This window comes from Bolinopsis microptera, chromosome 7 (assembly GCF_026151205.1).
Source record: "Bolinopsis microptera isolate Bmic1 chromosome 7, MBARI_Bmic_1.0, whole genome shotgun sequence".
In the NCBI taxonomy this organism is placed as follows: Eukaryota; Metazoa; Ctenophora; class Tentaculata; order Lobata; family Bolinopsidae; genus Bolinopsis; species Bolinopsis microptera.
In genome coordinates, this window is record NC_087078.1 from 8,074,930 (window position 1) to 8,100,461 (window position 25,532).

At 37.8% G+C, this 25,532-nt stretch overlaps 5 protein-coding genes across 6 annotated transcripts in view; all 5 read right to left on the bottom strand.

The window, feature by feature from the left end:
- Positions 1–25,513, bottom strand: part of LOC134818851 (proteasome subunit alpha type-1-like) — a 30,319-nt gene extending 4,806 nt beyond the window's left edge. Inside the window, exon 1 of the mRNA XM_063828543.1 lies at positions 25,484–25,513. The gene's annotated coding sequence lies outside the window, so the exon portion shown is untranslated. The remainder of the gene's footprint in view (positions 1–25,483) is intronic.
- On the bottom strand, positions 131–25,515 carry LOC134818657 (uncharacterized). Its single transcript, XM_063828295.1, has 3 exons — positions 25,483–25,515; positions 1,931–3,270; positions 131–1,075 (listed from the first exon to the last, which is right to left on the bottom strand). Exons 2-3 carry the CDS (start codon positions 3,258–3,260, stop codon positions 216–218), a joined length of 2,190 nt encoding a protein of 729 aa, XP_063684365.1. The 5' UTR covers positions 3,261–3,270; positions 25,483–25,515; the 3' UTR covers positions 131–215.
- Positions 7,198–16,176, bottom strand: LOC134818658 (uncharacterized). Its single transcript, XM_063828296.1, has 10 exons — positions 16,134–16,176; positions 15,783–15,925; positions 15,334–15,633; positions 14,620–15,181; positions 13,643–13,726; positions 12,637–12,782; positions 12,163–12,462; positions 11,726–11,922; positions 11,239–11,605; positions 7,198–8,262 (listed from the first exon to the last, which is right to left on the bottom strand). Exons 1-10 carry the CDS (start codon positions 16,146–16,148, stop codon positions 7,281–7,283), a joined length of 3,096 nt encoding a protein of 1,031 aa, XP_063684366.1. The 5' UTR covers positions 16,149–16,176; the 3' UTR covers positions 7,198–7,280.
- LOC134818838 (protein AF-10-like) lies at positions 8,466–10,487 on the bottom strand. The gene has a single exon (XM_063828523.1). The coding sequence runs from the start codon at positions 10,439–10,441 to the stop codon at positions 8,798–8,800; it is 1,644 nt and encodes a 547-aa protein (XP_063684593.1). The 5' UTR covers positions 10,442–10,487; the 3' UTR covers positions 8,466–8,797.
- LOC134818846 (heterogeneous nuclear ribonucleoprotein A3-like) lies at positions 17,811–20,913 on the bottom strand. 2 transcript variants are annotated; one of them, XM_063828532.1, is made up of 6 exons: positions 20,829–20,913; positions 20,497–20,655; positions 19,620–19,657; positions 19,293–19,435; positions 18,835–19,134; positions 17,811–18,589 (listed from the first exon to the last, which is right to left on the bottom strand). In XM_063828532.1, exons 3-6 carry the CDS (start codon positions 19,632–19,634, stop codon positions 18,034–18,036), a joined length of 1,014 nt encoding a protein of 337 aa, XP_063684602.1. In that variant the 5' UTR covers positions 19,635–19,657; positions 20,497–20,655; positions 20,829–20,913; the 3' UTR covers positions 17,811–18,033. The 2 variants fall into 2 exon arrangements, with proteins under 2 accessions (XP_063684602.1, XP_063684601.1); XM_063828531.1 differs by having other exon boundaries at positions 19,620–20,356.
- Positions 25,516–25,532: the final 17 nt, after the last annotated feature.

Here is a 25,532-nt window from a genome sequence, read left to right on the forward strand (position 1 = left end):
AGAGACTATCACAATCGGGAAAGGATAAGGACTATAAATTAAGTTAGATAATATATTTAAAATATCAAATATTAATAATACTATTGCTATAAATTAACGATATAAAGTTCTTATTTGTACTATTAAAATATAATATCTTATACTTTGTTCAATAAGAAAAAATCAACAAACCAATTAAAATATATAATAATGATACAAAATATAAGCCATCACGCTCAAGAACGACCACGCGTGTTGTCGTGACCACGTCGACTTGACCTGGGCGAATAGTCAGTGTATCGGCTATTGTAATTCCTAGGCCGTGATCCAGGATATTGATGATCCATGTAATTGGAGTTGTTGAAATAGTAGCCCCTTTGGTCGGGGTAGCGAGAGTAAGAGGGGTAGGGGGGACCCCCACCAGAGTGGTATCCGTTAGACCTGCCGTAATCGTAGTCGTGATAACCGTAACCACTCCAACCACCATGATGGTAGTAGCCGTTGAACATATCGTAATCTAGGTTATTGTCTATCTTACCGAAATTGTCTTCCTCCACATGCCTCAGTATGGTCAGGGCAGACTTCTCGATGTTTTCTGGGCTGCCTTTAACAGTGACTATACGCTCATCAAGTCCCTCGATGCTCTCTTCGTGGTTCTGAATTCTGACGGAAACGTCGTACTTTTCTTTCATTTCCTTGATGTTACAGCCACTTTTTCCTATGATTTTACCGGCGCTGCTGCTAGGAATAATCAGTTTCATCTGTGTTTTTCTCTCTTTCAAGTCTAAACTTATTTTCTTGTTTTCAGGAGGCTTGTCGTTTCTGATCTTTTCATTTATCTCACATATGACCTGATGAACCTGCTCGTTTGTACCCGAAACAAATGCTATTCTCTCATTGGTGGTAGGGTAGTATTTTCCGTTTTGAGATACTCTAATATGGGCCCCGCTTTCTTTCTTCATCGCTTTTATAACTTCGCCCCCTTTTCCTATTACAGCCCCGACTGTGAAGGAAGGTATCAAAATTTTGATTGTCACTTGTGAGGAAATCGAATCTTTTCTTTTAGGGGAAGCCATGACCCTGAAAGAGTACAAAATCAGCATTTAAATTTAACTAAAACATTTAATTTTACTATCAATGAGATCATTTAGAATTATAATTTTAGATAATCCTGAACACAGGATTTGATGACAGACGAGTTACAAGAAAGCTGATGAACATGACTTCCAGATACAAACCCACAAGATTCCAGACACTTAGTGCGCTGTAGGACACTAGTGCGCTGTTGGACACTTAATGCGCTGTTATGCAAGTTGTTACTGGTTCTGCATTCCTTGAAGGCAGCAGAACACTGTTAAAGTAGCAAAGCGTAGAAACTCGTTAAAACTAGCTGCTGAATAATGGTTATACAGGGTAACCGGGCAAATTAACTACATGTGAGAAAGTAGCCCTATCTTCAGTGGATAAGGTATTAACTTTTCTCTCAGAATAGAGCTTCTTTCTCAAAGATAGTTAATTCTGAGCCACCCTGTATTCGTAATGGAAATTGAGACCTGCGTCGCAGACAAGATTAGGTTAACCTGTAGTCACAATGAAGTCTGTATTTGGCACAATTTTGATGTTCATCTGCTTTTTCTGATTGAATAATGAGACAAGACCATGTTTGAATAGAGTTACAATCTTTAAAATATATTCTGAAAATTAAAAGCTTTTTCTAAATTTCTAAGGGAACGGTTCTAGCGAGCAGGCAATGCAAGGGATGCATTAAAAGGGGCTCTAAAGCACTGATACATACAAATTGAAATGTTGGTTTCATGAACAAAGAACTCTGCCGAGGGTCTGCCAAGTATATCAAGATGACAGTTGCCTGTTGACAGTCGACACTAGAAACAAAACGTCAGATCATAATTACAACAGTCCCCAGTTTCAGCGAAGCTGGAAAATTAATAGCGCCCTGCACCTCGAGGTTCATCTCTGTAGTTATCACGCCTGTCATTGTAACCACCTCCACCACCACCTCCACCTCCACCTCCACCACCTCCACCGAAGCTGCTTCTGCCACCTGCATCACGACTGTCCCTTGTGTAGCTGTCTCGCCCTCCACCGAAGCTCTCACGAGGTGCATCACGTCCAGCATCACGACCAGCAAAGCTGTCATTTCTCCCGTAATCATCTCTCCTGTCATAGCCAGCATCTCTGAATCCAGCATCTCTACCACCAGCATAACCTCTGTCTCTATCAGGAACATCTCGGTCTCGTGCACCAGCAGCATAGCTGTCTCTTCCAGCATATGAATCTCTGGCTCCACTGCCTCCATAACCCCTTTCTTCAACTCTCTCATCCCTGTAATCTCTTCCACCATCCCGTGCGTAGGAATCTCTGACTCCGCTATCACGTGCACTATAACTGTCTCTTCCTCCTCCTCCTCCTCCTCCGTAGCTGTCTCGGCCTGCGTAACTGTCCCTGTCACTGAAGCCTCTTCTGTCGTCTACACCACGTGACCGGTCCTCATAACCAGCACCACCACGTCGGTCATCATAGGGGTCTTTACCATAGTCCCGTCCACCACTACTAAAACTATCATTCTTACCACCACTATATCCCCCATCTCTGCCACTGTAGTTGTCACGACCACCATCACGACCGCCCTCTCTTCTGTCGCTCCAGTCGTTGTAGAAAACATGCCACTCCATGGAGGCGGACTCATCTTCACAGACAAGCTTGATGATTTCTTTGACACAGTTATCAACATTACCCTCTTCTCCTTCGACTGACACACATCTCTCATCAAAACCACGAGGAAGTTCGTCTTTCCTGGTAATGTTAATGTCAACACTGTAATCATTTTTCATATCTTTGATCCGTTGACCACCCTTACCAATAATCCTACCAGCAGAAGTATCGGACACGACTAGCTTGCAGGCCTCCTTCCGTTTGGCGTTTATAGCATGAGACTCACTCTTTGCATTGGGAGGAGGTTGATCTTTTCTGATCTTTTCTTGGCAAAATATTATGCATTCCTCTACAGCGGTCTGATCACCTTGAACAGAAATCACTCGCTCAGAGGTAGTGGGAAATCTCTCATCATTCTTTGATATTTTCACATCACACTCAGTTTTATCCATGAGCTCCTTGATGGTCTCGCCACCTTTACCAATGATAGCACCAGCACAATAATAAGGACACAGCATTTTGATCATAGGTTTACCATGGCTTCGCCTCTTGCTGAAGCCACCGCCTCCCCCTTGAGAACCGCTGCGGTCTGGACCACGCTTGGACATGATGGGTTGAGCTGAGGAAGAAATGGATCTGGTTAGCAAACATGGAACAATTTAAGTAAGATGCTTGGTCTCTCTAATGATCTCGATTGATGGTTTAGAGACTGTAACCCATGTGAATAATTGATCTGTAGGAACAAAGTAGCATTTCATTTTGAAGGTTTTAAATAGAGTTCGTATGCAGAGGTTCATTTACTATGGGGGCCACATTCCCACATTTCTTCTGTTCAAAATTTTGGTATGCTTTCAGTAGTAAACGTGAAGATCAAATCACAGGTGCCAGATCAAGCAGAATTTCCATTGTTTGCTGCACAGAGTTAGTATAGACAATAAATATGGGAACACAACGCAGTTATAGGGCATAGGCTAATAGCATGCTGAAAACTGATGCAAAATCATGAACTGAGCTCTGGACGAAGCTAGGCACACTGATGATACATGGCATGATAACTCAGTTGGTTAGCATGATGGTTTAGTTTGCTGCTTTGTCTCCTTCCAAATCAATGATCTCGGAACAGAGCTATAGACTATAGAGGGTAATGTGCCAGGCCATGAGGGGTGAAATTTAGTGGTAGATTGAAAATCATGGAAAACTTTGATTATATGCAACAAATTTTTAGATCATGATTATATGATCTGTTTTGCAGATTAATAAAACTCAAAATGAAGATGAAAAGTAATCATTTAGGTAATAAAAAAGCCAAATAATAGTACTAAATTGCCGATTTAGTATTCGTAGCAACACATGACTCATAAAGTGTAAAACATCTAACATTCATGGAGTATAGGTTCTGGCACCTCCTAGATAAAATACAATGTCCTCAAAATACAAAGGTATCTCGGCTTCGGGCAAAAATACATCTCGAGAATAGACAAGATAATACTTCAGAAACTTTAAAAGCTATAATAGCCGAGAGTTTACTGATCCAAGCAGTAATAATAAGTACTGGGTAATAAGTTACTATTGTCGTGTCCTGTTGTGACTTACTGCTCAGACTCAGCAGGAGTCATTGTGACGGATTGGAACTTCTCATAGCAGCCACTCAATGCAGCATAACAAATTAGGAGAATTAATACTGGCAGCAAATATCTATGATCTATGATGAAAGCAAGCTAACATTCTTTGGATGTTTCTACTGAAATAAGATATCAGCCATGCATTTTTGCACCATAAAATCATTCTTTGCTTTAAATACTAGATGAAATTACGCTCAAAATCTGCACATGACTAATCAACATATTTCAACCAACGAAATGACTATGGCTAAGACCAAGTTCCATCCTTCAACAATTACTCCTGTCAAGGTTTAAAAAACAGCTATAAAGTGATAATATTCGCGATTTTGAGAGAATTAATGTTCTTCAACTTTTCCAACACCGGGCAGGGCTCAAATCACCGTAAATCTTTTTAAATCGTTGTAGTAATAAACTAATAATACTTATCAGAACAATCACTGAGTTAAACTCATACATAGCTCTTGGTATCCTGTGATATTACCCAATCTATTATAAATACCAGTTAAATTCATATCATAATTCATAGTATGGCACTGTACATCGGTAGCTTAGTCCAGAAGTCTGTTTAAAAAATCAGTTTTACGACTCGAATTCCGACCAGTATCAACAAACGAATGAATTGAAAATTATTTTTTATAGGGGCCAAGTGAGGCCAAATTTTAAAAATGCAAGCTTAAGGAAAATTTTGAGGAGTCCCTGGTGATGCAAGTCTGAAATTTTTGATAAGCTTGTTTGTTTCCTTTCTCTTTCAACGAGAGAGAAGTTGGCTATGGTTTTGTTTTTTAATTATGAACATCGTTGTCGAAGGCAATCAATAATTTAAATCCAAGTCAGAGAATGCAAATTAATGGCCTCATCCACACAGTCAGTAACGTGTATCTTTCAGACTCTGAACGTGCCCTTTAGTTTACCAATGTACTTCTGTACCAGTTTTAAAATATTTTAGTAAATATCACAACATATTATAAAATTACAAAAAATACAAAAATATCCCTCAACATTTTGTTGCACAGGTCCTCATCCTTCCTTGACAAATTAAATGGAGATCTCAAAAGGTTAACTTAACACGAGCCGGATAAAACTTGCCCATTGTGAAGGCTAACATCATATCGGTATAATTATTTGAGCTCGAATTGTATACTGCTAAGGGCATCTATCGATATTTACGAATAGCCTGGATCTAACAATTACGTGACATATATATTGCAAACTGTAAGTCGAGAACATCATATGAATACTAAATGTTGTACTAAAATAGGTATAAAGCAAACTGTCTGTATGTTCAGGATATCTCAGGAAAACATTTAGCTATGTTCATAGAATTGATACACTGATTTCAAACGGTTGATCGATAGTTGACCCAAATCATAATGGTACTAGATTAAAAGCCTAACCTAGGCTCCCAAAAAAAACGAAACCGTAAAGGGTTTATATAAAAAAGCCGTGTTTACCCAAACTACAAGTATTTTCTTCACTCAAAGATAATAAGCTGTTTTAAACAGCAGCTGTTAAAGAAAAACTTAACAGCTGTTATGAAAACAACAAACACCATTAAGAATGTAGAAAAACTTCATAACAGCCTTTATCCTTTCAGGTAGCTTATATTATAAGATTTAACCAAACTTTCATCAAACAACTTGGCTCAAGATCTAATTACTTATTAGACATAAAGTATATATATATTTTAAATCATCATATTAAGAGAACTGAGCGGTGAACATATTTGAGTTCATAAACTACAGATCTATTGTTGACTGTTTTACAGTCCTATTGTGTCTTACTAAATCAGCACACTTCCTTGCACTGAGCACTCGATAAACCACCGAAGCGCAAAATTACAAACTAATCTATTGTCGAATTCAAGCTCAGAAAAAGACGGATCAATGGAAATGGTAAGAAAAAGCAACTATCTTATGAGGACCCCCTGCCATATATACCGTCCCAAGTGAAACAATATTAAGTAAATTTAAAAAGGAGCTTCAAAAACTCGTCGAAAATGAAAATTACACTGCGATGTTTGAGCTGACGAGTTTTTGAACCCTCCTGGCATTGTCATTAGGCAATCAAACATCAATTACACTCTACATCACAACTCTCATAATTTAACATAAACGAATCAACTTAAATACCAATAGAATACATCTAGTGCATGGTGATGCATGATAATAAATTCAAGGACGATGTGTCTACTGAGCTTAATTAAACAACTCGGCTGTTTAAAAGACGTTATTCTATTCGAAAAATATTAATATCAATTCTTAATGAGAGGTTAAATGTCAAGGTTTGCTTCGTTGATAATAAAATTAAAATCATGCTCATTTGTATACTGTAACATCCCCTAATTGGCGATTCTTATAACAATAAGACTAGTAATAATTTAATGTTGAGCAGTTTCTCTCCTAGTTATCCTAATTGTTCGATTGTAATAGTTTCAAATACATATAAAAGGTATCACATTTCCTGTAATATAACGTACAAAGCAAAATTTAAAATGCAGTTTAATATTTCCAAAATACTACTCAATGAATTATACGTCATAATATATATATAGTATTATATATAAATCTGTATAAATAGTTCGTCCTAGTAACCTATTTCCTAATCTAATAAAAATTTCCAAAATCCGTCCAATTTGTCATTTAACGCATTTATATGAAATGAATATTGTTAGGAAAATTACAAAATGTGATAATTCTGTATATTTTAATTCTCAAAGGGGATTAGATAGTCTTTGAGGAATATAAGGAATATAATTATGTATAACATCAAACTGAGATAGCATATCAGTGTCCTTTCCATTATACGAATATAAACATTTAGGTAAAACTGTACATGATAGCGCTCAAAGCAAGTATTCTGCACTACCAAGCACAGTGCACAAGACAATATATCTCATCATAGGATCGTAGCACCAACCGTGCTACTTCTTTGCAGCGCACCCGACAGCATCACACGTGGATAAGATTGCAAATACCCAGCAGATGCTTCTAGCAAGTACACGAATGGTTACTCAGACGGGCGATTACTGTAACCTCTCCCCTGACTGTATCCTCTGCCTGATTCGTGTTCGCTGGAATCATGTCTCGCATACTGACGCTGTCCACGACCTCGACTACGATTAGACGACCGATCATATCCACCTCCACCTCTTTGATAATCACCACCGCCGTACCCTTGATAACCGCCGTAACTGTCATTGTAACTGTAGCCATAGTTTCCTCCACCATAGCCTTGGTTGTAGCCACCGCCACCACCACCGCCACCGCCACCACCATTGCCACCACCATTGCCACCACCACCCTGATAGCCACCGTAACCTCCTTGATTAGCATAAGGTCCTCCTCTGAAAGGAGGAGGTGGAGGCCCACTGTAGAAGTATGGCGCGTACGGGTTCTCAGAGAAGCGTCTATACTCAAGACTCCTGCTCAGTCGAGCTTCAGGGTTTTCTTGAATTGAATTAATTATGTCCCTGGCAGTTTCCCGCACATTCTCAGCGCTTCCTTCGATCGTCACAACTCTCTCATTCAAAGTAGGAATGTTTTCGTCTTTATTTGTGATGTAAACTTTTACATCAAACTCCTCTTTTAGTTTGTTCACTTTGTCACCTTTCCGCCCAATGATACGCCCAGCAGCTGAATGAGCGACAATAATTTTCACCTGATCCTTACGTTTAGGGTTAATTTTTCTATTATCAGGGGGGTTTTCATTTTGGATTTTTTCCTGAATAAACTTAATAACTTCCAAAACTTGGTCCGGAGTACCGCTGACCAGCACAACTCTCTCGTCTGTACGGGGGAATAAGTCTCTGTTACGAGATACCTTTACTCTAGAACCAGATTCACTCTTGATGCGTTGAATCTCAAGTCCATCCTTACCAATACATGCACCAGCACAGTACACAGGAATTAATATCTTTATGATCACATAGTTTTCTGTTTTAGGAGATGCCTGAGCCATAGGAAAAGGGAAGGATGGGGCTAAAAATATTTTTTGTTAGAAAAAATGGATGTGCAGAAGGATGTGCAGAAGCAAATGCTACATGATAAAGGTTTATAGAATTCAATTTGAATCAGTGCACTGAAGGGAAATGATAAGACAACAAAAGGAACATATCCGTTATACTTTGTTGGGCCATGAATCACCAAAAATTTAGTCTGAACCTTTAATTCAACTCACAAGTAATATAATTAATTGAGTTCAAAAGCATTGAATAATTCGCAATCACGTAATATTAGCAATTATTTACAGATATATATGTATATTCCAGCAACATTTCAACTATAAACCATAAACGATCTAAACATCCAAAACGGTTTGCCAGCTTTGGTCCTGTCATGCATTACAATTAGACATAACGTCGCTAAATCCACATCTCATGACAAAGTTTTCGGATGTCGTGTAAATACTTCTTTAAAACTTAAAAGCATGACCGTGTATCAAACAGGCTCTGGCTAAGTCTTGAAACAGTAAAAACATTTTGCATCACAGCACAGGTGGAGATTAAATAACAACAACAGAAAAATTCACGATTGCTCCGAAGACAAGATGATTTTGTTCACTACTTTCTCTACTTTCATAACGTCATCAAGAGTTAATCTGAGTTTGATTGGGTCTAAGGAAACTTCAGGTTGAGATATTAATTTCAATTTATCATTGGATGGTATGTCTGCGGAGTCTTTTGCTGACAAAGCCATTTTTAAACCATCATTAACGGCACGCAAATAGTCCCTCTTTTTTGATAGTTCATCAATTTTGTTTTTCATGATATCATTGTCACTTTTGATAACATATACCAGGCTGAGCAATGAAGCTATGTCACCATACGAAGAAACATTTTCAAGTATTGTACTAGCATCACCTTCCCAACTTTGACTGATCAGAGTTTTCAATGTTTCAGAATTAGGCGTTTTATAGACGTTAACATCAGAATCCTCCGATTCGTTCTTAACATCAGCTTCAGAGCGATGAGGGCTGCAACTTGCACTGGGTGATTTGTACATCAATTCAGATATTTGTGAATCTTCGTTCATGTATGAGTGAGGAGAAGAAGGACTGATACTGGGGGAACCGTTGTCGTTGTCATCAGTCATCCCATCAGGAGGAAACTTTCCCATCTTCTTGGAGGAAGAGCCATGTTTCTGGGGGAGATGGCGTTTCTTGGAATTAGGTTTGGTTTTATTACTTTTTCCTAGTTGCTCTGAAAAGCTGGGGAGACACTCTTCACCAGCAATAATGGCAGACATGGTCATTCTCTTCTTGTGGGGTGTTCCTGATGCATCAGTTGCTGGTGCAGGCATCTCAGCAGAGTTCTCCTGGTAATACGGCTTGGTCATGGACTTACTGCGATGATGTTGACCACGATTTCGATGAGCGACTGACCTAGCTCTCCCTTTAGGATTATCTCTCAGCTTCTCTTTTTTCGATATCTTATTCATGGTGTTAGGCACGCTGGGCACGTTAGTGACATCACCTGGAGGCCTGCTCTCTAGCTTTGATTCAGAGTGAGCACTAGCTGTTGAGTTGGAACTTGTGGCACTACTTCTGTCGTTCATGTCAGCAGGAAGTTCTAGAGCGTAGTTACGGTTATGTTGCTGACTTATGTGGTGCTCACAGTAACCAAAATAATCCAACCTTTCACTGCCGGTTTCTTGCTCACAAAGAAGTCTAGAGCTCTGAGCACATGTGACGTGGAAACTTCGTCGGCATGAGGGATAATGGCAACTAATGCAGGCTCCCTTTCCTTTTGCATTCATAGAATCCCCCTTGTCCTCACAAATATAGCAAGACTTCTGAAACCTCTCGTATGGAACTTCAGTTATTTTAATCTGTTCCATTGTAGTGTTATCACCAAACTTCACCTCTGGAATGTAAAGTGCGCACACAATGTGCGCCCAGCCTCCATTGTCAGTCCTTTTTAGTGCACCGTCTTTACTTGGACACAACTCACATTTCAGACGAACCTGTCTCTCCTGCGACTCACATCTCTTGCAGAACCACGAACCTTCTGGAACACTGATAATACCATAGCACGCCTGGTGAACAGCCACATTGCAGCCACCTCCGTCACAGTACACTAGTTTGTTGTCAGGCCAACCCGTCTCATCGAGACAGACACAGCATCCACCAATCATTTCTCGGCTCTTTCTTTGCCAATCATCGGAGGACATACTGAAACATAACTACATCACTATAGCTTAGGAACTCCAACTAAATCTTTTCATATTATAACTTTTTATTTTCATGAACAAATAGTTCTTGACAAAATATGACAATCCTATATAGTTTTAAGTCGACAACTAAGATAATTAAGGAAACTTGATTAGAGACAATAGAATTTAAATTTCATCGTCAGCTTCAGGGACGAACATTCAATTAGAAAGCAATCAGTCAACAATCATCAAATGAATAGTTCAAATATATATTACACAGTTCAAATTTGCATATTAACATTACCAAGTGGGTTAATCGAGTGAGCCGTACTAGTTGACTACTTATGTGTCAAATAAATTTATAACTTTAGAAAACAAGAAACCTAAGCCCAGTCAATGGTATGGCAACAGAAGACAAGAAGGTCTTTCAATCTTGGGTAGTTGAAGGTCAAAAATGTTTTTTTGGAGCTAGAAGAGCTAGAGTGAGAGCTAGTAATTTTGCTAAATCACATTGAAAAAAAAACACATGTCATCACTGGGGCACTTGAAGTAGAAAGTTCAATGTCGGAAAAAGTATGTGGTTCCTCTAGCTCCACTGCTCTTTCACAATTTTCGACCTTCCCAAGTCGGAAATCACCTGCTACCTTCCTGTTCAAGAGACATATCAGACACTACCATCCATTATACAAAATGAATAAACGTGAAATTGCCGATGATTGTTATTCAGATGTTTGGTTAGTTTTCAAATAATATGATGTATGTAAATTGCAAAATTTTCAATCGATAAGAGATTCAGATATTCATCTCAATAAGGCCTGTAGTTCCCTCTAGTGGTTTGCTTTCCCCCACGAGCATTTTTATCTGGTCCACTGAAACTACTGTTTTGGTACCCACTTCCGGCTTGCTGATTGTAACCACCACCATAACTCTGATTATTGTATCCACCTTGGCCACCTTGTCCTCCATTGTAACCTCCACTGTAACCTCCATCATAACCACCACCACCGCCGCCTTGGCCGTAGCCACCTCCTTGGTTGTAGCCACCTCCTTGGTTATATCCGCCACCTTGGTTGTAGCCGCCGCCTTGGTTGTAGCCACCTTGGTTATATCCGCCGCCTTGATTGTAGCCACCTTGGTTATATCCGCCGCCTTGATTGTAGCCACCGCCTTGGTTGTAGCCTCCTAATAAATACGATGTTAAAGTTATAAAGAAGAGACAAGGAGCTCAAACGTAAGAATAACAAAATCACAATTCCAAAGGTGGCTATCAGCATTCCAAGACTTCATAGCAAATAGAATTACCTTGATTATATCCCCCACCGTTGTATCCACCATCCTGGTTCCTACCACCACCTCGGCCACCCCCACCCATGTTACCGCCTTTACCTTTTGGTGCAGCTTTCTTCACCTCTACATCTTTACCGTCGATGTTGTGGCTTCGGATCACACAGATACGATCAACTACGTCAAAATCGTTGATGGTCACAAACCCGAAACCCCTGAATGGATTTTATATTAATATAACATGCTATGCACGCACATTGTTTTAACCAAAAGGGGATGAAAGAGCTGATTTCAGCTAAAAAGGGTAAAAAACGATGTAAAGCTGAGATCTAACTCGGTTCTGCACACAGAAAAAAAAAAGCACTGTTTTAAGACAATACTTCCTTGTGCAGTCCACTTAAATAAACTTTCAGGCATATTTATGATCATCTCAGTGAAAATAGAAATCACGTTACCTCGGTCTTGGCTCCTGGCCAGGTTCCAAAGTGTCCTTCTTCTGGTAAATCAAATCAACACTCTCCACTTGACATGTAAACTCTTTCTCGAAGAAATCCCGGACGGAAGCTTCCGTTGAATTGAGACTCAGACCTCCAACAAACATCTTGGTGTTCTTCTCTCTCTGGTCTGGGTCCGCATCACGAGGAATTGCTCTCTTCACTTCCACTGATTTGCCATTGACTGTGTGACCTTGACTCTTGGCTTGGATAGCTTCTTCAGCTTCTTGGTCAGTGGCAAAGGTCACAAAACCAAATCCCCTGGAGGAATCAAAATTTTATAAATCGGTGGAGTGGATTATATTCTGTATAACACAACTGACTATTATTGGATGTATTAGAACGAGGTAAGGGAGTGTTAAAACTTAAAAGTATTTCATTTCCTACAAAAATGTGACAGTTAAGCAATTTGTGGAATACCGCGACCGTACATACTTTGAATTGCCATTGTTATCCTTGATGACGATAGAGTCGACGACATTTCCGAATTGGGAAAAATATTGTTTGAAATCATCGTCCGTAGTACTGCGAGGCAGACCGCCTACAAACAGCTTCCTGAGAGTTTCCTCTTTAGATTCAGCCTGAGGAATGTTTGGTTATTTGTGCTATGGATTAGTTTAGGCCAGGAATTTAAAAAATAATTATAAAACTAATATTTGGAAATACTAGTAACTTGACGATAAATGATACACTTGAATGATTGTACAGGATACCAATTTAATGCACTGTAGTAATTCTCAGACTTACATTGTCACGGCCCATAGTTATTAGATGTCTTTATTGGGAGGTTTACTGCTAAAAAGTGAACTTATTATGTTACTTTATTAGGGTTATTATTACTTATTATATATTATCATTTAATCCAATTTTAAAACCAAACTCTTATTAAAATATTGTAGATGATAATGTAGATTTCATAGTAAATTATTATTTATACAATGAACAAATTCCTTTAGAGACTTTACCGTATAGCTACTTAGTACGTATTTCAAATGAAATGTATACTGTTATTTATCAATTTTGGGGTCTCCGATATTATTGGATGTCAAAATAAACAACATAGCGTAATTCACTGTCTTAAATAAGCGTATAATATTGAATAACTATTTCTAATTCATCTTATTAAAGTCTAAAAAGCTAACCGAACAAATTCGTAAATTCTGTACTTGAAAAAATAGATGTCCCTAAACATTCAGACTGCTATAAACAAAGACAACGGGCTTCTGTAAATTTAAAATATAATTCCCTAAATAACTGTGGATATCTAATATATCTATTCAGTATAATGTGAGGTAAATGGGTCCCTTTCACATAGTTTACCCTTAAGTCTAACGAGTTAAACCAATGCTGCAACATTCCTGTATCCGCTGAATAACAATCTTTCCTAAGCTACGAGCTTAGAGCGTGTTTCTGACTGTAGTTTCCTAACGTTCTAACTCACTAGGAGGGGGTTTATCTTATCTACAGCTAGGAAGTAGAACCTTAGTCTATCTATCCTATAGTTCTTAGAATAACTAAGTGTAGCCTGTAAAGCAAATGTGTTAGCATTCATTGAGTGGTTTGTGTTAGAATCTTAATAATTTATTAAAAAGATGCTGACAATAATAGTTATTAGATTATTTTATTTGAATTTAAAATCACATACCTTCAGCTGGACAGACGCATCTTAGAGGTAGGAACTTTCGAGAACAAACATAACTGCTGTATTGCATTTCTATTCAGCGGGCTTGTGCACTATTTCAACCATAGCTTGTGACTATTTCAACCATAGCTATCGTCACTCTCTACCGTAGCTGCTTTTCTTGTTTAAGCGGGTTATCAAGAGCCCTGAACATTTCCCAATTCCAATCATCGAGTTTACTTTGAGTTGTACAGCTGTTGTTACTAGGTACCTTTAAATCATGCATTTTACATCTAAATGGTTAAGGTTAAGATCTTTGCAAAATTTATAAATCTTGGAAGAATGTTACTATGTTACTGCTTGAGCGGGGGTGGGGGGGGGGGCGGGGGGGGGGGGGGGACTGAGTATGTTATTGGCCGTATTTTAAATGTAGCTTGAATAGTTAAGCACTGGAAAGTCTGGCTCATTCGGCAAAGATTGGAAATCTTATGCGAAATATTGTACTCAAATAAACAATCTAGGATTATAATGAAGAATATTCAAATCAAATTTGATTTTCCATTACTTTACAATAAAAATAAATAAACAATAAATGTTTTTCAACAACAACAAAAGACTTCGAGCAGACTGTCTTCAATAATCGAGCCAGGAATTCGATCCAGGAATTTGACGATTTATAATAGATAAGTCAATCAAAGGTTGAAAAGTTGGATTAAAAGTTTAAAAAGACGGTTTTATGATGTTTTGGAAAATGTTCTGAGTTTTGACTGCACGAATAAAGAGGAATTTAGTGTCTAGTATGGTTTGTAACCACCCCTACCACTCGGCTTAGCACCACCTCGAGCACTCTTGTCTGGTCCACTGTAATTGCTGTTCTGATAGCCGCTTCCGTAGCTACCCTGCTGCTGACCGTAGCCGGCACTCTGATCGTAGCCACCTGCACCTCCCTGGCTGTAGCCGCTGTTGTCACCGTATCCAGCGCCATAACCACCCTGTTGTTGTTGGCCGTAGCCGCCTCCCTGATTGTATCCACCACCGCCTTGGTAACCACCTCCTTGTTGGTATCCACCACCACCACCACCTTGGTATCCACCGCCGCCTTGGTAGCCACCGCCGCCTTGGTATCCACCACCGCCTTGGTAACCGCCGCCTTCGTTGTAGCCGCCACCTTGGTTGTAACCGCCACCTCGTCCACCACCGCCATCTCGTCCACCGCCACCACGTCTGGCTCCGCCACCACCGCCTTGTTTGGACACAGCTTTCTTCACTTCAACCTCCTTACCGTCAATCTCGTGTTTTCTGATGACACACAGATGGTCTACTTTGTCGTAGTCGTTGATAGTGACAAACGCAAATCCCCTGAAATGGTAAATCTATTTATATTACACCATACCAGTAAAACCTTTACCAAAGAAACATAGTTAAAAAACCTGGCCTGATGATAATGATGATCGTTTGAAATAATAATGGATCAGCTCAGTTAACACTATGAGTTATGTCGTGCAACAAACCTTGGTTTGGGTTCCTGACCAGGCTGGAGCATGTCCCGTTTCTCGTAAATCAGATCAACCGCATCCACCACACAGTCGAAGTTGTCCTGGAAGTACGATTTGATCGTAGCTTCAGTTGTGCTTCTATTCAAACCTCCCAGAAAGATCTTAGTGTTCTTCTCCCGTTGGTCTGGCTCAGCATCACGAGGAATAGCCCTCTTTACCTCGACGGTCTTGCCGTTGATAGCATGACCATCTGATTTACTTCGGATAGCGTTTTCTGCACTATCTTCAGAGTCAAATGTAACAAATCCGAACCCTCTGTGAGAGAAGTTTGTTAATTCGAGAATTCATTCCATTAAATGTAGAAAATATTCTCTCTCATAAACGGTCCGGACCCATACATTTTTGTTATACTATTTTTGATCTTGGTTTAGCATTGTGAAATAGGTTTGGAGCCAAAGACTTACTTTGAGATACCATCACCATCCTTGATGACGATGTGATCAGTTACAGTTCCAAACAGAGCGAAGTAGTCTCGGAACTCATCGTCAGTAGTGTCACGTGACAAACCACCAACGAACAGCTTCTTCAGGGTTTCCTCTTTGGTCTCCTGGAATAGAAAGGTAAATACTTTCCGTTTGAATGAAAAATGTGGATTGGGATTTCATGATTAAATCCAACAGAAACATTTGTGTTTTTTGTCTCAATACATGATTTACATTGTTTTCAGGATACTGAAATCCAAATCTCGATAAATTTTACCGAGTCTATAGTTCAATATTCATGGAACAAAAAAAGGTAAACCAAATAAAACTTACGTTTCCTCGACCCATGACTCTACTACTTGCTGGTATAACTGCTAAAGAAGTAGCTGGTGTTAACAAGATAACAATAACTGATGTTGAAAGACAAAAACACAGAGTCGGGTTATTACTTGAATAGTTTAATTTAAGCAACGGTTTTAAATGAATGAATTTGAATGGATGAATTTGAATGATCTGATAATTCTGGTAATTCTTATTTGTAATAAAACATGTTGAACAACGCGAAATTCTTAAAATAGATGGTTCGCCGTTGTGAAAACAATTTGATACATTTTAAATAGCTACATAACAAAAACGTATTCTATCCATCAGTATTCAGTATTAGTAATAACTTAAAAGTAAAGAAAACGTGATTTTATGCAGTTTAAACTTACGATCTTATTAATTATGCTACATACTTAATTATAAAATAACTAGTGACTGTTATCACTGTGTTCATTATAATCAAGAACACCGTAAGTCTTAACATAAAAAATGATTTACTGTTTTCATAATGTCGATAGAGGTTAAAGTCAGAATATTTTTTTCTTAGTACAAAACGTATGATTTTAAATCATTTAAAAAACTAATAAAATATCATTAACAAAGTAAAAGAGTTCTGACCAATAAGGTTGAAGATATAGCTAGGATATTACAACCCTAACACAAGCTCACACTACAGATATTACATTACTACCACCCTGGCAGACACACTAGCAATACCTAGCTACAGCTCTACGCTATATATCTAGCTATCTACAGCTACTCCTACTTTTAGGTTTTATTTCCTACACACCTTATCCTGGGAGATATGAGGGAATATCAGAATTAAATCATGCAATTGGGATAACTGTCTGGTGATGCAACTCATCGTTAGGACTGTCAGCCGTCACGGCAGTAAGTAGCGTAAGCGTGCTTTTAGTTTTGCAGATTTATTATAAGCACATTTACACCACGTGACAGATCAGGTGTCTTAACGATTAGTGGCAGCACCGTTGTAGGATATACCAGTCATGTAATAGAGGAGCAATATGAGAATTCGAATGTATTTTTAGCGAAATAAATCAAATAAATGAAGAAAAAAACTTACAGGCGTGTCGGATTTAAATGGATCTTTTCTGTACACGGTTTGGATTGACAGTTGTAGTTGAATCAATTCACTATATAACATGTCTTGTCAGCTATCTTAAGTCATCCCATCAAGGAGACATTAGTCCAAATCATCGTACCTGAAAACATAAAAATTGTAGTAATCAGCAGCTGTGATAAATATAGATACATTTTGAACAAATATAACAAATAAAATGGTATAACAAATCAAATGGTAAAGTACTCACTATTTTCCACTTAAGTCGTTCATTCTGTCGGTTCAGTTTGCAGTTAATTACGTTCAAGTTCTTTCAGGTAACATCACAAAGTAGCTGAGAGCTTGATGAAAGATTTCTCATTTGTTCAAGAAGACTCAGGAGAGTTGAAGAGGTGTGGTGACGATTGAACATGTGCCTTTAGACCATGCCTTTTCGATCTAAATGGTATTTAAACGTTATTAAGCTCATCTTCAAATTGAGAAATATTGTGAAAATTGAGATTTACGAATACGATCGCAAGTTTATTTAAACTAAAACATTTAAAGATCTAAAAATGGCCAATTTTTGCAACGATCGGAATTAATAAACGAAGAATAATCAAGGATGAAAAGTTATTCAAATCAAGTTTTCAATATTTTACAATAAAAATAAATAGACAATAAATAGTCTTTCGGCAACAGAAGTCTTTGAGCAGACAGTCCTCAATAATCAAGCCACGATTTAGATTAGTCAATCAGATATGGAAAAGTTTGGTTAAAAGTAAAAAATACAGGTTTTAATCTTTTGGAAAATGGTCTGTACAGCACGAATAAAGAGGAATTTAGTGTCTAGTATGGTTTGTAACCACCCCTACCACTTGGCTTAGCACCACCTCGAGCACTCTTGTCTGGTCCACTGTAATTGCTGTTCTGATAGCCGCTTCCATAGCTACCCTGCTGCTGACCGTAGCCGGCACTCTGATCGTAGCCACCTGCACCTCCCTGGCTGTAGCCGCTGTTGTCACCGTATCCGCCGCCATAACCACCCTGTTGTTGTTGGCCGTAGCCGCCTCCCTGATTGTATCCACCACCGCCTTGGTAGCCGCCTCCTTGTTGGTACCCACCACCACCACCACCACCACCACCTTGGTAGCCACCGCCGCCTTGGTATCCACCACCGCCTTGGTAACCGCCGCCTTGGTTGTAGCCGCCACCTTGGTTGTAACCGCCACCTCGTCCACCACCGCCATCTCGTCCACCGCCACCACGTCTGGCTCCGCCACCACCGCCTTGTTTGGACACAGCTTTCTTCACTTCAACCTCCTTACCGTCAATCTCGTGTTTTCTGATGACACACAGATGGTCTACTTTGTCGTAATCGTTAATAGTGACAAACGCAAATCCCCTGAAATGGTATCATATAATGCTGAAGCAGAGTTCAAAAAAGAAGAATTTTAAAGAATCGATTAACTTGAAGGATTCTTCATGATTGACATTTGACAAAGTTCGTGTGTAAACACCTAGGTAACACTTGGCCTAGGGGTGTTGAAATAACGATACGTTGTAATTTGCGCCCTAAACAATAAACCGTTTAATAAAGGAATATCCCAGTTATCACATGATAAAGTGTATAAAGTGAGTGCAACAAACCTTGGTTTGGGTTCCTGACCAGGCTGGAGCATGTCCCGTTTCTCGTAAATCAGATCAACCGATTCCACCACACAGTCGAAGTTGTCCTCGAAGTACGATTTGATCTTACCTTCAGATGTGCTTCTATTCAAACCTCCCAGAAAGATCTTATTGTTCTTTTCCCGTTGGTCTGGCTCAGAATCACGAGGAATAGCCCTCTTCACCTCGACGGTCTTGCCGTTGATAGCATGACCATCTGATTTACTTCGGATAGCGTTTTCTGCACCATCTTCACAGTCAAATGTAACAAATCCGAACCCTCTGTGAGAATGGTATGTCAGTTGGAGTGACAACTTGAGAAACGGTCATGGCATCCAATTAATGTTCTTTAAATTTAAATCAGATTCTAAAGCGATGGTTATTTAAGACCATCTACCATACATTTTCGCCAGAATATTATCAACTTGTAAAACACCTACTTTGAGATACCATCACCATCCTTGATGACGATGTGATCTGTTACAGTTCCAAACAGAGCGAAGTAGTCTCGGAACTGATCGTCAGTAGTGTCACGTGACAAACCACCAACGAACAGCTTCTTCAGGGTTTCCTCTTTGGTCTCCTGGAATGGTAAGAAGTGGTGAATAAAAAATGTACCAGAAGCTGAATGCATCATGATCTCTTGAAAAATCTATAAAAAGATACATCTATATGTTCACAGGATACTGAAAAGCAAAGTTAAAACAACTTAACCGAGTAATAAAGTACAATTTTAAGTTACCAACAAAAAACCAAATAAAACTTACGTTTCCTCGACCCATGGCTTGACTTTCTGGTATAACTGCTAAAGAAGTGGCGGGTGTTAAGAAAGCAACAGCTGATACAATATTCAAAGACAGAAACACAGAGTGATTTGACTACTTGAATAGTTTAATAAGCAATGCAAATGGTTTAATAATTTTAACAATTATTTTATTCGTTACTCTTTAATAAAACATGTTGAATGACATAATAATCGCCATAGCAGAGTTGGACCACTGTTGTCCAAACAATTTAAAACATTACAAACACCTACACAATAAAACGTATTCTAAACCATGTTAATAATATCTGTAAACTAAATAAAACGTGATTTTATAAACACATTTATGATTATGCTAGCTACCCTAGCTTAGTACACTTCCTGATAAAACTGTAAAGCACATAATTCTGTTTCAGTAATTAGGTGTATTAAGAAGACCTTAAGTCGAAATATCTAATAAAGCATTAACATTTTCATGATATATGAAGTAAGTTTTTGGCTGGTACAAAAGTTGTATTTTGATCATAAATACATTTCATAATTTATCATTAACAAAGTTAAAATAGTTCTGACCAATAGGTTGAAGTCGAGTTCTAGCTAGGATATTGCTAGCCTAATAAACACTACAGATCTTACATTACTACCACCCTCAACTGAAGACACTAGCTACTTGTCGTCTACTATACGCTATCTATCTATCTACGGCTCCTACTTTAGGTTTTATTTCCTACACACCTAATCCTGGGAGATATGAGGGAATATGAGAATTAAATCATGCAATTGATATAAGATATACCTATCATGTAATGACAGGTCAATAGATTGATTCAAATACAATTTAAATAAGGTACATCAAAAGCAAATGACAAAAATTAACTTACTAGTATGTCTGATTTAAAGCGTTCTTTCTTGTACAAGGCTTCTTTCATCACCTCACTTTATTCGGATAATGTGGAGTGTTTTTTATTGCATAACAGCCATGTTTTTCAGCCATTTTCTGTCAATGCACTGTCAAGGGTGACAGTAGCCCAAAAGCTAACCTGAAAATATATGGTAACGTAAATGGTAAATAGGTCATAATTAAATTTTTGATTCATTGAAATGTCTTGTCTCATTGAAATTTCTTGTTTCATTGAAACAGTGGCAATAATGGGAAAAGAAATGAAATGACACAATAAATGACAGAAGAAATTGAATGGAACAACATATTTACCGTTTTCCACTGATAGTTCATTGTGGCTCAGATAATGTGACTGGTGCTAGTCAATAACATAAAATAGCTTCCTGAAATTTTGTTAGTATTGGAACTGATAAAAGCTTGATGAGCACAATGATCAATAATTCTATTGTGCATCATACTGAAAATCATAAATGGGCTAGACTTTCAATTTAGTACGATAATTAGACTACCATCAGTTCTAAATATACAGAGAAGGTGCAATTGAAAACTGATTGTTTCGTTGAATGCAATACGGCCTAGATTCTTCTACTGTGGAATTATTTTCATGAAATTTTTCCTGCTTTAGGAGCTGGCGTCATTCTGTAAACAAACACTAAGTGATTCCTGTTGACATCCATCTTAGGGTGTACTGAAGGGTACCCTTACAAGATAATGTTTTTTGGCAGCCCCTTCTGATCATTCAGATGGGTCGACCATGGGTAAACATAGACCCAGTGAAGTCCTTGACTCAGCAGGTATGATCCTAAGTATGTCAAGTCATCACCAAAATCTTATGTCGTCAAGGGTTTTTATCTATCTATGCTGCTGCTGAGCCAAATCAGTAGAAGGGATGGCGGTTTTTCTGGGATCTAACACATCCTGAAGCAGACCAACACTATGTCCCAACACACTGGTGTTGGGATGTCTGCCCGGTTCAATAAAACAGTCAAGTTATGCCGAAGATTGTGTAGGGCATTAAAGCCAAACTCGAATGGGAGAGGCTAGGTAGTGAACACCAGGAAAAGTGCAAACAATATACTTTGTACCACTAATTTCCCTTAATTAGTGAATACCTTTCTCGGGAATATTATGACCGTGATAAAGTGGTAGGTTTTGGAAAGTTCCGCCATATTTTTCCCGGTCATTAATTTTCCCAGTCATAAATTAACCCGCTATAATATTCCCGAGTAAGATTAAGTAGATTAAGATTAGATTAGTATAAATTAGCTTATGGCATGGAACAATAAAATGAACTTCATAGAGTGCCTTACATTCCTCCGGGCCGTCAAATCGGCTGAATAATCAGAACGAAGGTTCTATTAAGAGGGGTTCTGCCAAAAGGTCAAAACTTTTCCCAGGGTACCCCTTCAGTACATCTACAGAAATTAGAACATACTCTAATTTAATGAACGTTATTGGGCTTAAATTCTCCAGGCCGTCTACCATGACAGGCTAGTTTCCACGAAAGTTCGCAGTGGTAATAAACTTACATGTCTCCAACTAAATTAGAATTATCGACTGTAATTAAGTAAGCATTCATGTAACTTCCGTAACTGGTTACCAAACGGTACCTTCTTCCCAACACTTTTGTTAACAATAAGGTTCATTTTACTTAATTTTATTTGCCACTAATATAACATATGTAACATAGAATAAATTATTGATCAATGTTCCCTGAAAATTCCATTGAGAGATTCAAAATCAAGGACATCAGATGTCTCACATTTGTATGCTGTAGACAGCAAAAAGTAGGATCAGGGTGACCTGTTGAGTCCAAAAACTGATGTCGAAAACTTCAGAAAATTATTTTTAATGGATATTACAAAACAATTATGCGTTAGCTTTGAATTTTAGACAATTTCCTAAATAATTATTTCGTGATCATAATCAATAATTTAAAAAAAATTCTCCTCGTTGCGCCGCGCATTTCCATGATTCGTTTTTGTACATTATATTATAGCTATTTACATTTTTCCTTGACGGATGTTACTCGTCTAAATTTCTTCGAAGTAGCGCGCGCCGCTTTCTTCTCGAAATGTTACTGGCCCGATGGCAAGTGCTACGAAGTAGCGCGCGCCGGGCCAGATCATTAACAATGGTCAACATTTTTCCGATTTTTCTACTTGATACTCTAAAGAATTGGAAAACTCTTTCCTTCAATTAACGTGCTTTAATCAGTGCAAGTGAAGTGGTTATGATTAAAAGTGGCTCTGAGATGATTAAACTGAGTAAAATATTAAAATCAAAAATACTATTTTTTGTCCAAAATTACAATTAGACTTGTAGCGCGATGCACTACTGGGTCGCGCCGCGCATCAAATAATTCTTCTCGCAACCACTTCGGTAGATCGGCGAAATGCACCACTGTGCCTCACCGAGCTGCGAAGGATTGACATCGTGAATCAACAATTAGACCAAATAAAAAACATTTGCAAATTTGTAACTAAATTAACTTTGCTGTCAAAATTTAATATACATAAGAATTTAAAAAATATAATTATAATGTAACAATTATTTTAGTTTTCCCTGGGATTGAGGATTTAAAAATTAAAAAAGTGTTTAATATCTAAAATTTGGCATTTTTGCGCGCGTTCTATTTTAAATGTAATTTCAAATCAAACTGCAAATATTTGTATATATACTGATATCTTTTATAAAACTTCATTTATTCACTCTACGATCGCTGCTCTGCTTCGCAGAGCAACGATCTCGACGGATTGACATCGTCAATCAACACCCGTGATTGTAAATTTTTGCGTGCGTCAGACATTGCAGTGCAAAAACATTAATTGTTATTATATTTTTATGTTGATTTAATACAAGTAAGACAATATAATAAGCGAAAATAAGTTATACACTAAATACTAATGAAATTTTTCAGTTTTTGTAATTTTGATCGTGATAAATGACACATAAAACATAATATTGATGACATAATTGATTAGAGAAACAAATTTTAGAGAAACAAGAGATTGTTTAAAAGTGTTATAACAATCCTAAATGTTTTATTAATACTATAAACACAAACAACAAAAACGTGGACAAAATAGTTAACATTTCAAACAACATCATAATGTTTGTCAAAACAAAATTTGATCGTAACTGGTAACAATGCACTGGGCAATACACCTGAAACTACTTGAGACCACTTTAAATTCATTCATTATTCAGACCACCAGCAGTTTATGTCTCCACTGAAAGCACATTCCATAAATTGCACACATTGCAGTAACTTCTTTCAATTTTGAATCGAGATCAAATCTTTTTCAATGTCTTAAAATTAATATAGATTTATGAATTTATAAAAATCCCTTAGAATATTTTACTAAGTAAAGAGAATACAAAACTCCAAATGCTACAGTCGCTTTTTTCTCTGTGAAAAGCACATTGTAGGTTTACAACCTACCAGGACGCGCGCCGAGTTGGACTCGTCGATATATGGAACAGATATTATACGAGTATCACCCGTTAAAAAGCACAATAACATGAACAGTTTTTGCTAAGGTGACCTGAAAGTGATTTTAAATGATTAACCGTACAAATTTGGTCGAACCACGTTCACAAGCTTTTTGGTGTTTGAGAATGATGTATTTGAAAATAATGAATATTGTTCTGCACAATGTTTCATTTATATTTTATAGCATTATCAACTTTTTATTCGTTCAGTAGAACATTTTGTAAACATACTCATAATTGTTTAAAACCAGTCCCATTTCTCAAATTAATATTGTGAATTTATTATATTACCCTACTTAAAATCGAGATACAATCACAAATTTATCAAGATAGAACAAAGGTCGTAGAATAGCATATACAACATGTTTAAAAGCACCTGATTTTAATAGTTCACTATTTGACATATTGTCCTGTATTTTGTCTACAGCACCTAATCGACTTCCTACAAGCAATCAAAGACAGCTCACTTCATGGGACGTCAATTTATTACGATCAGTGTTTACTTTGTTTCTTTTTGTTCTGTACCATTGTATGTTTATACTTGTGCTTTCGAGAATAACGTTTGAATTTATTGACACAACCCTAAAATCATGTCTGTACCTGTACTCCGTAGATAAGCACTCTTATTTTCCAATAAATTACTTGGTCAGAGCTTCTACAAACCTTCGCCTATCCAAGTGGCCTGACCCAGTCCCTAGACCAGTTAAGTTCCCCAGTCCTTCAATGACAAACAAGTAAGTTCACTGTAAATGTCACAAGACACCATTGAGGTACTGAAAGCTAGAGTGTTTTTTGAAGATTTTCGAATTAGGCTTTTCTGCTGTTACCTTGACCAAAATTTTTAACCAGTCAATGAAACAAGAAATTTTCAATGAAACAAGAAATTTAATTTTAGCACATTTTTACAGAATAAAAAGATGTAAAACAATTCATAAAATATAATGCCCATTTGGTGTATGACTTTTTGTCCTTGACTGCTAGTTTGGTTTTGGAAGGACAGGTAACTAACGGGGCAAGGAATGCGCGTGCCTGGAAGCTTTTGCACATACCGAAACGCTAGTTCAGTTAAGTTTATAGAGACAAGGCTCAGATTAGGACAAGAAGAAAAATTGTAAGCAGACATTAGGGGTTCTGTTTATAGTTGTTATTATAGGTTGCAGTCTTGTTGTGACAAAAAGTCTACACTAAAACATTCTTTAGTTTATATTGTGTAGTTCAAGGATATAAAATGCAGCTTAAAGTTGGATATTGGAGAGCTGGCGAAAGATTATGGCCTTTGTATCAATGGTTATAATAAGCTATAAATATCTTAAACTATACAGTGCTATCAAATAACGGAGTAGTTCGCTGTTTATTAGTCTCATGATTGAAATACTGATATCTGGATATTATCCGGTTGGAAGAGACAAGGACAAGTGAAACAAGGAAGTTAGGAGTAAGGGCAAATTTTCGGCGTCAACGCCATCTTCAGGCTCAAATTATTTGTTATATAGTAGTGTTGAAAGTATTAAAACTTTTAAT

Bases quoted from the DNA above. Each gene is read 5' to 3' on its own strand.
- LOC134818657 (XM_063828295.1), bottom strand. From the start codon at position 3,260: ATGTCCAAGCGTGGTCCAGACCGCAGCGGTTCTCAAGGGGGAGGCGGT. The intron at 1,076-1,930 runs GCTATTAATTTT...TTTAAATGCTGA, and splicing joins TGAACCTCGAGGTGCAGGGC to TTTTGTACTCTTTCAGGGTC.
- LOC134818838 (XM_063828523.1), bottom strand. From the start codon at position 10,441: ATGTCCTCCGATGATTGGCAAAGAAAGAGCCGAGAAATGATTGGTGGA.
- LOC134818658 (XM_063828296.1), bottom strand. The intron at 13,727-14,619 runs TAGACACTAAAT...TTTGCTTTACAG, and splicing joins GGGGTGGTTACAAACCATAC to GCTACACTTAGTTATTCTAA. The intron at 11,923-12,162 runs GTAACGTGATTT...AAATCCATTCAG, and splicing joins GGCCAGGAGCCAAGACCGAG to GGGTTTCGGGTTTGTGACCA.
- LOC134818846 (XM_063828532.1), bottom strand. The intron at 19,135-19,292 runs GTAGGTGTTTTA...CCATTCTCACAG, and splicing joins GATGGTGATGGTATCTCAAA to AGGGTTCGGATTTGTTACAT. The intron at 18,590-18,834 runs GTTTGTTGCACT...ATACCATTTCAG, and splicing joins GGTCAGGAACCCAAACCAAG to GGGATTTGCGTTTGTCACTA.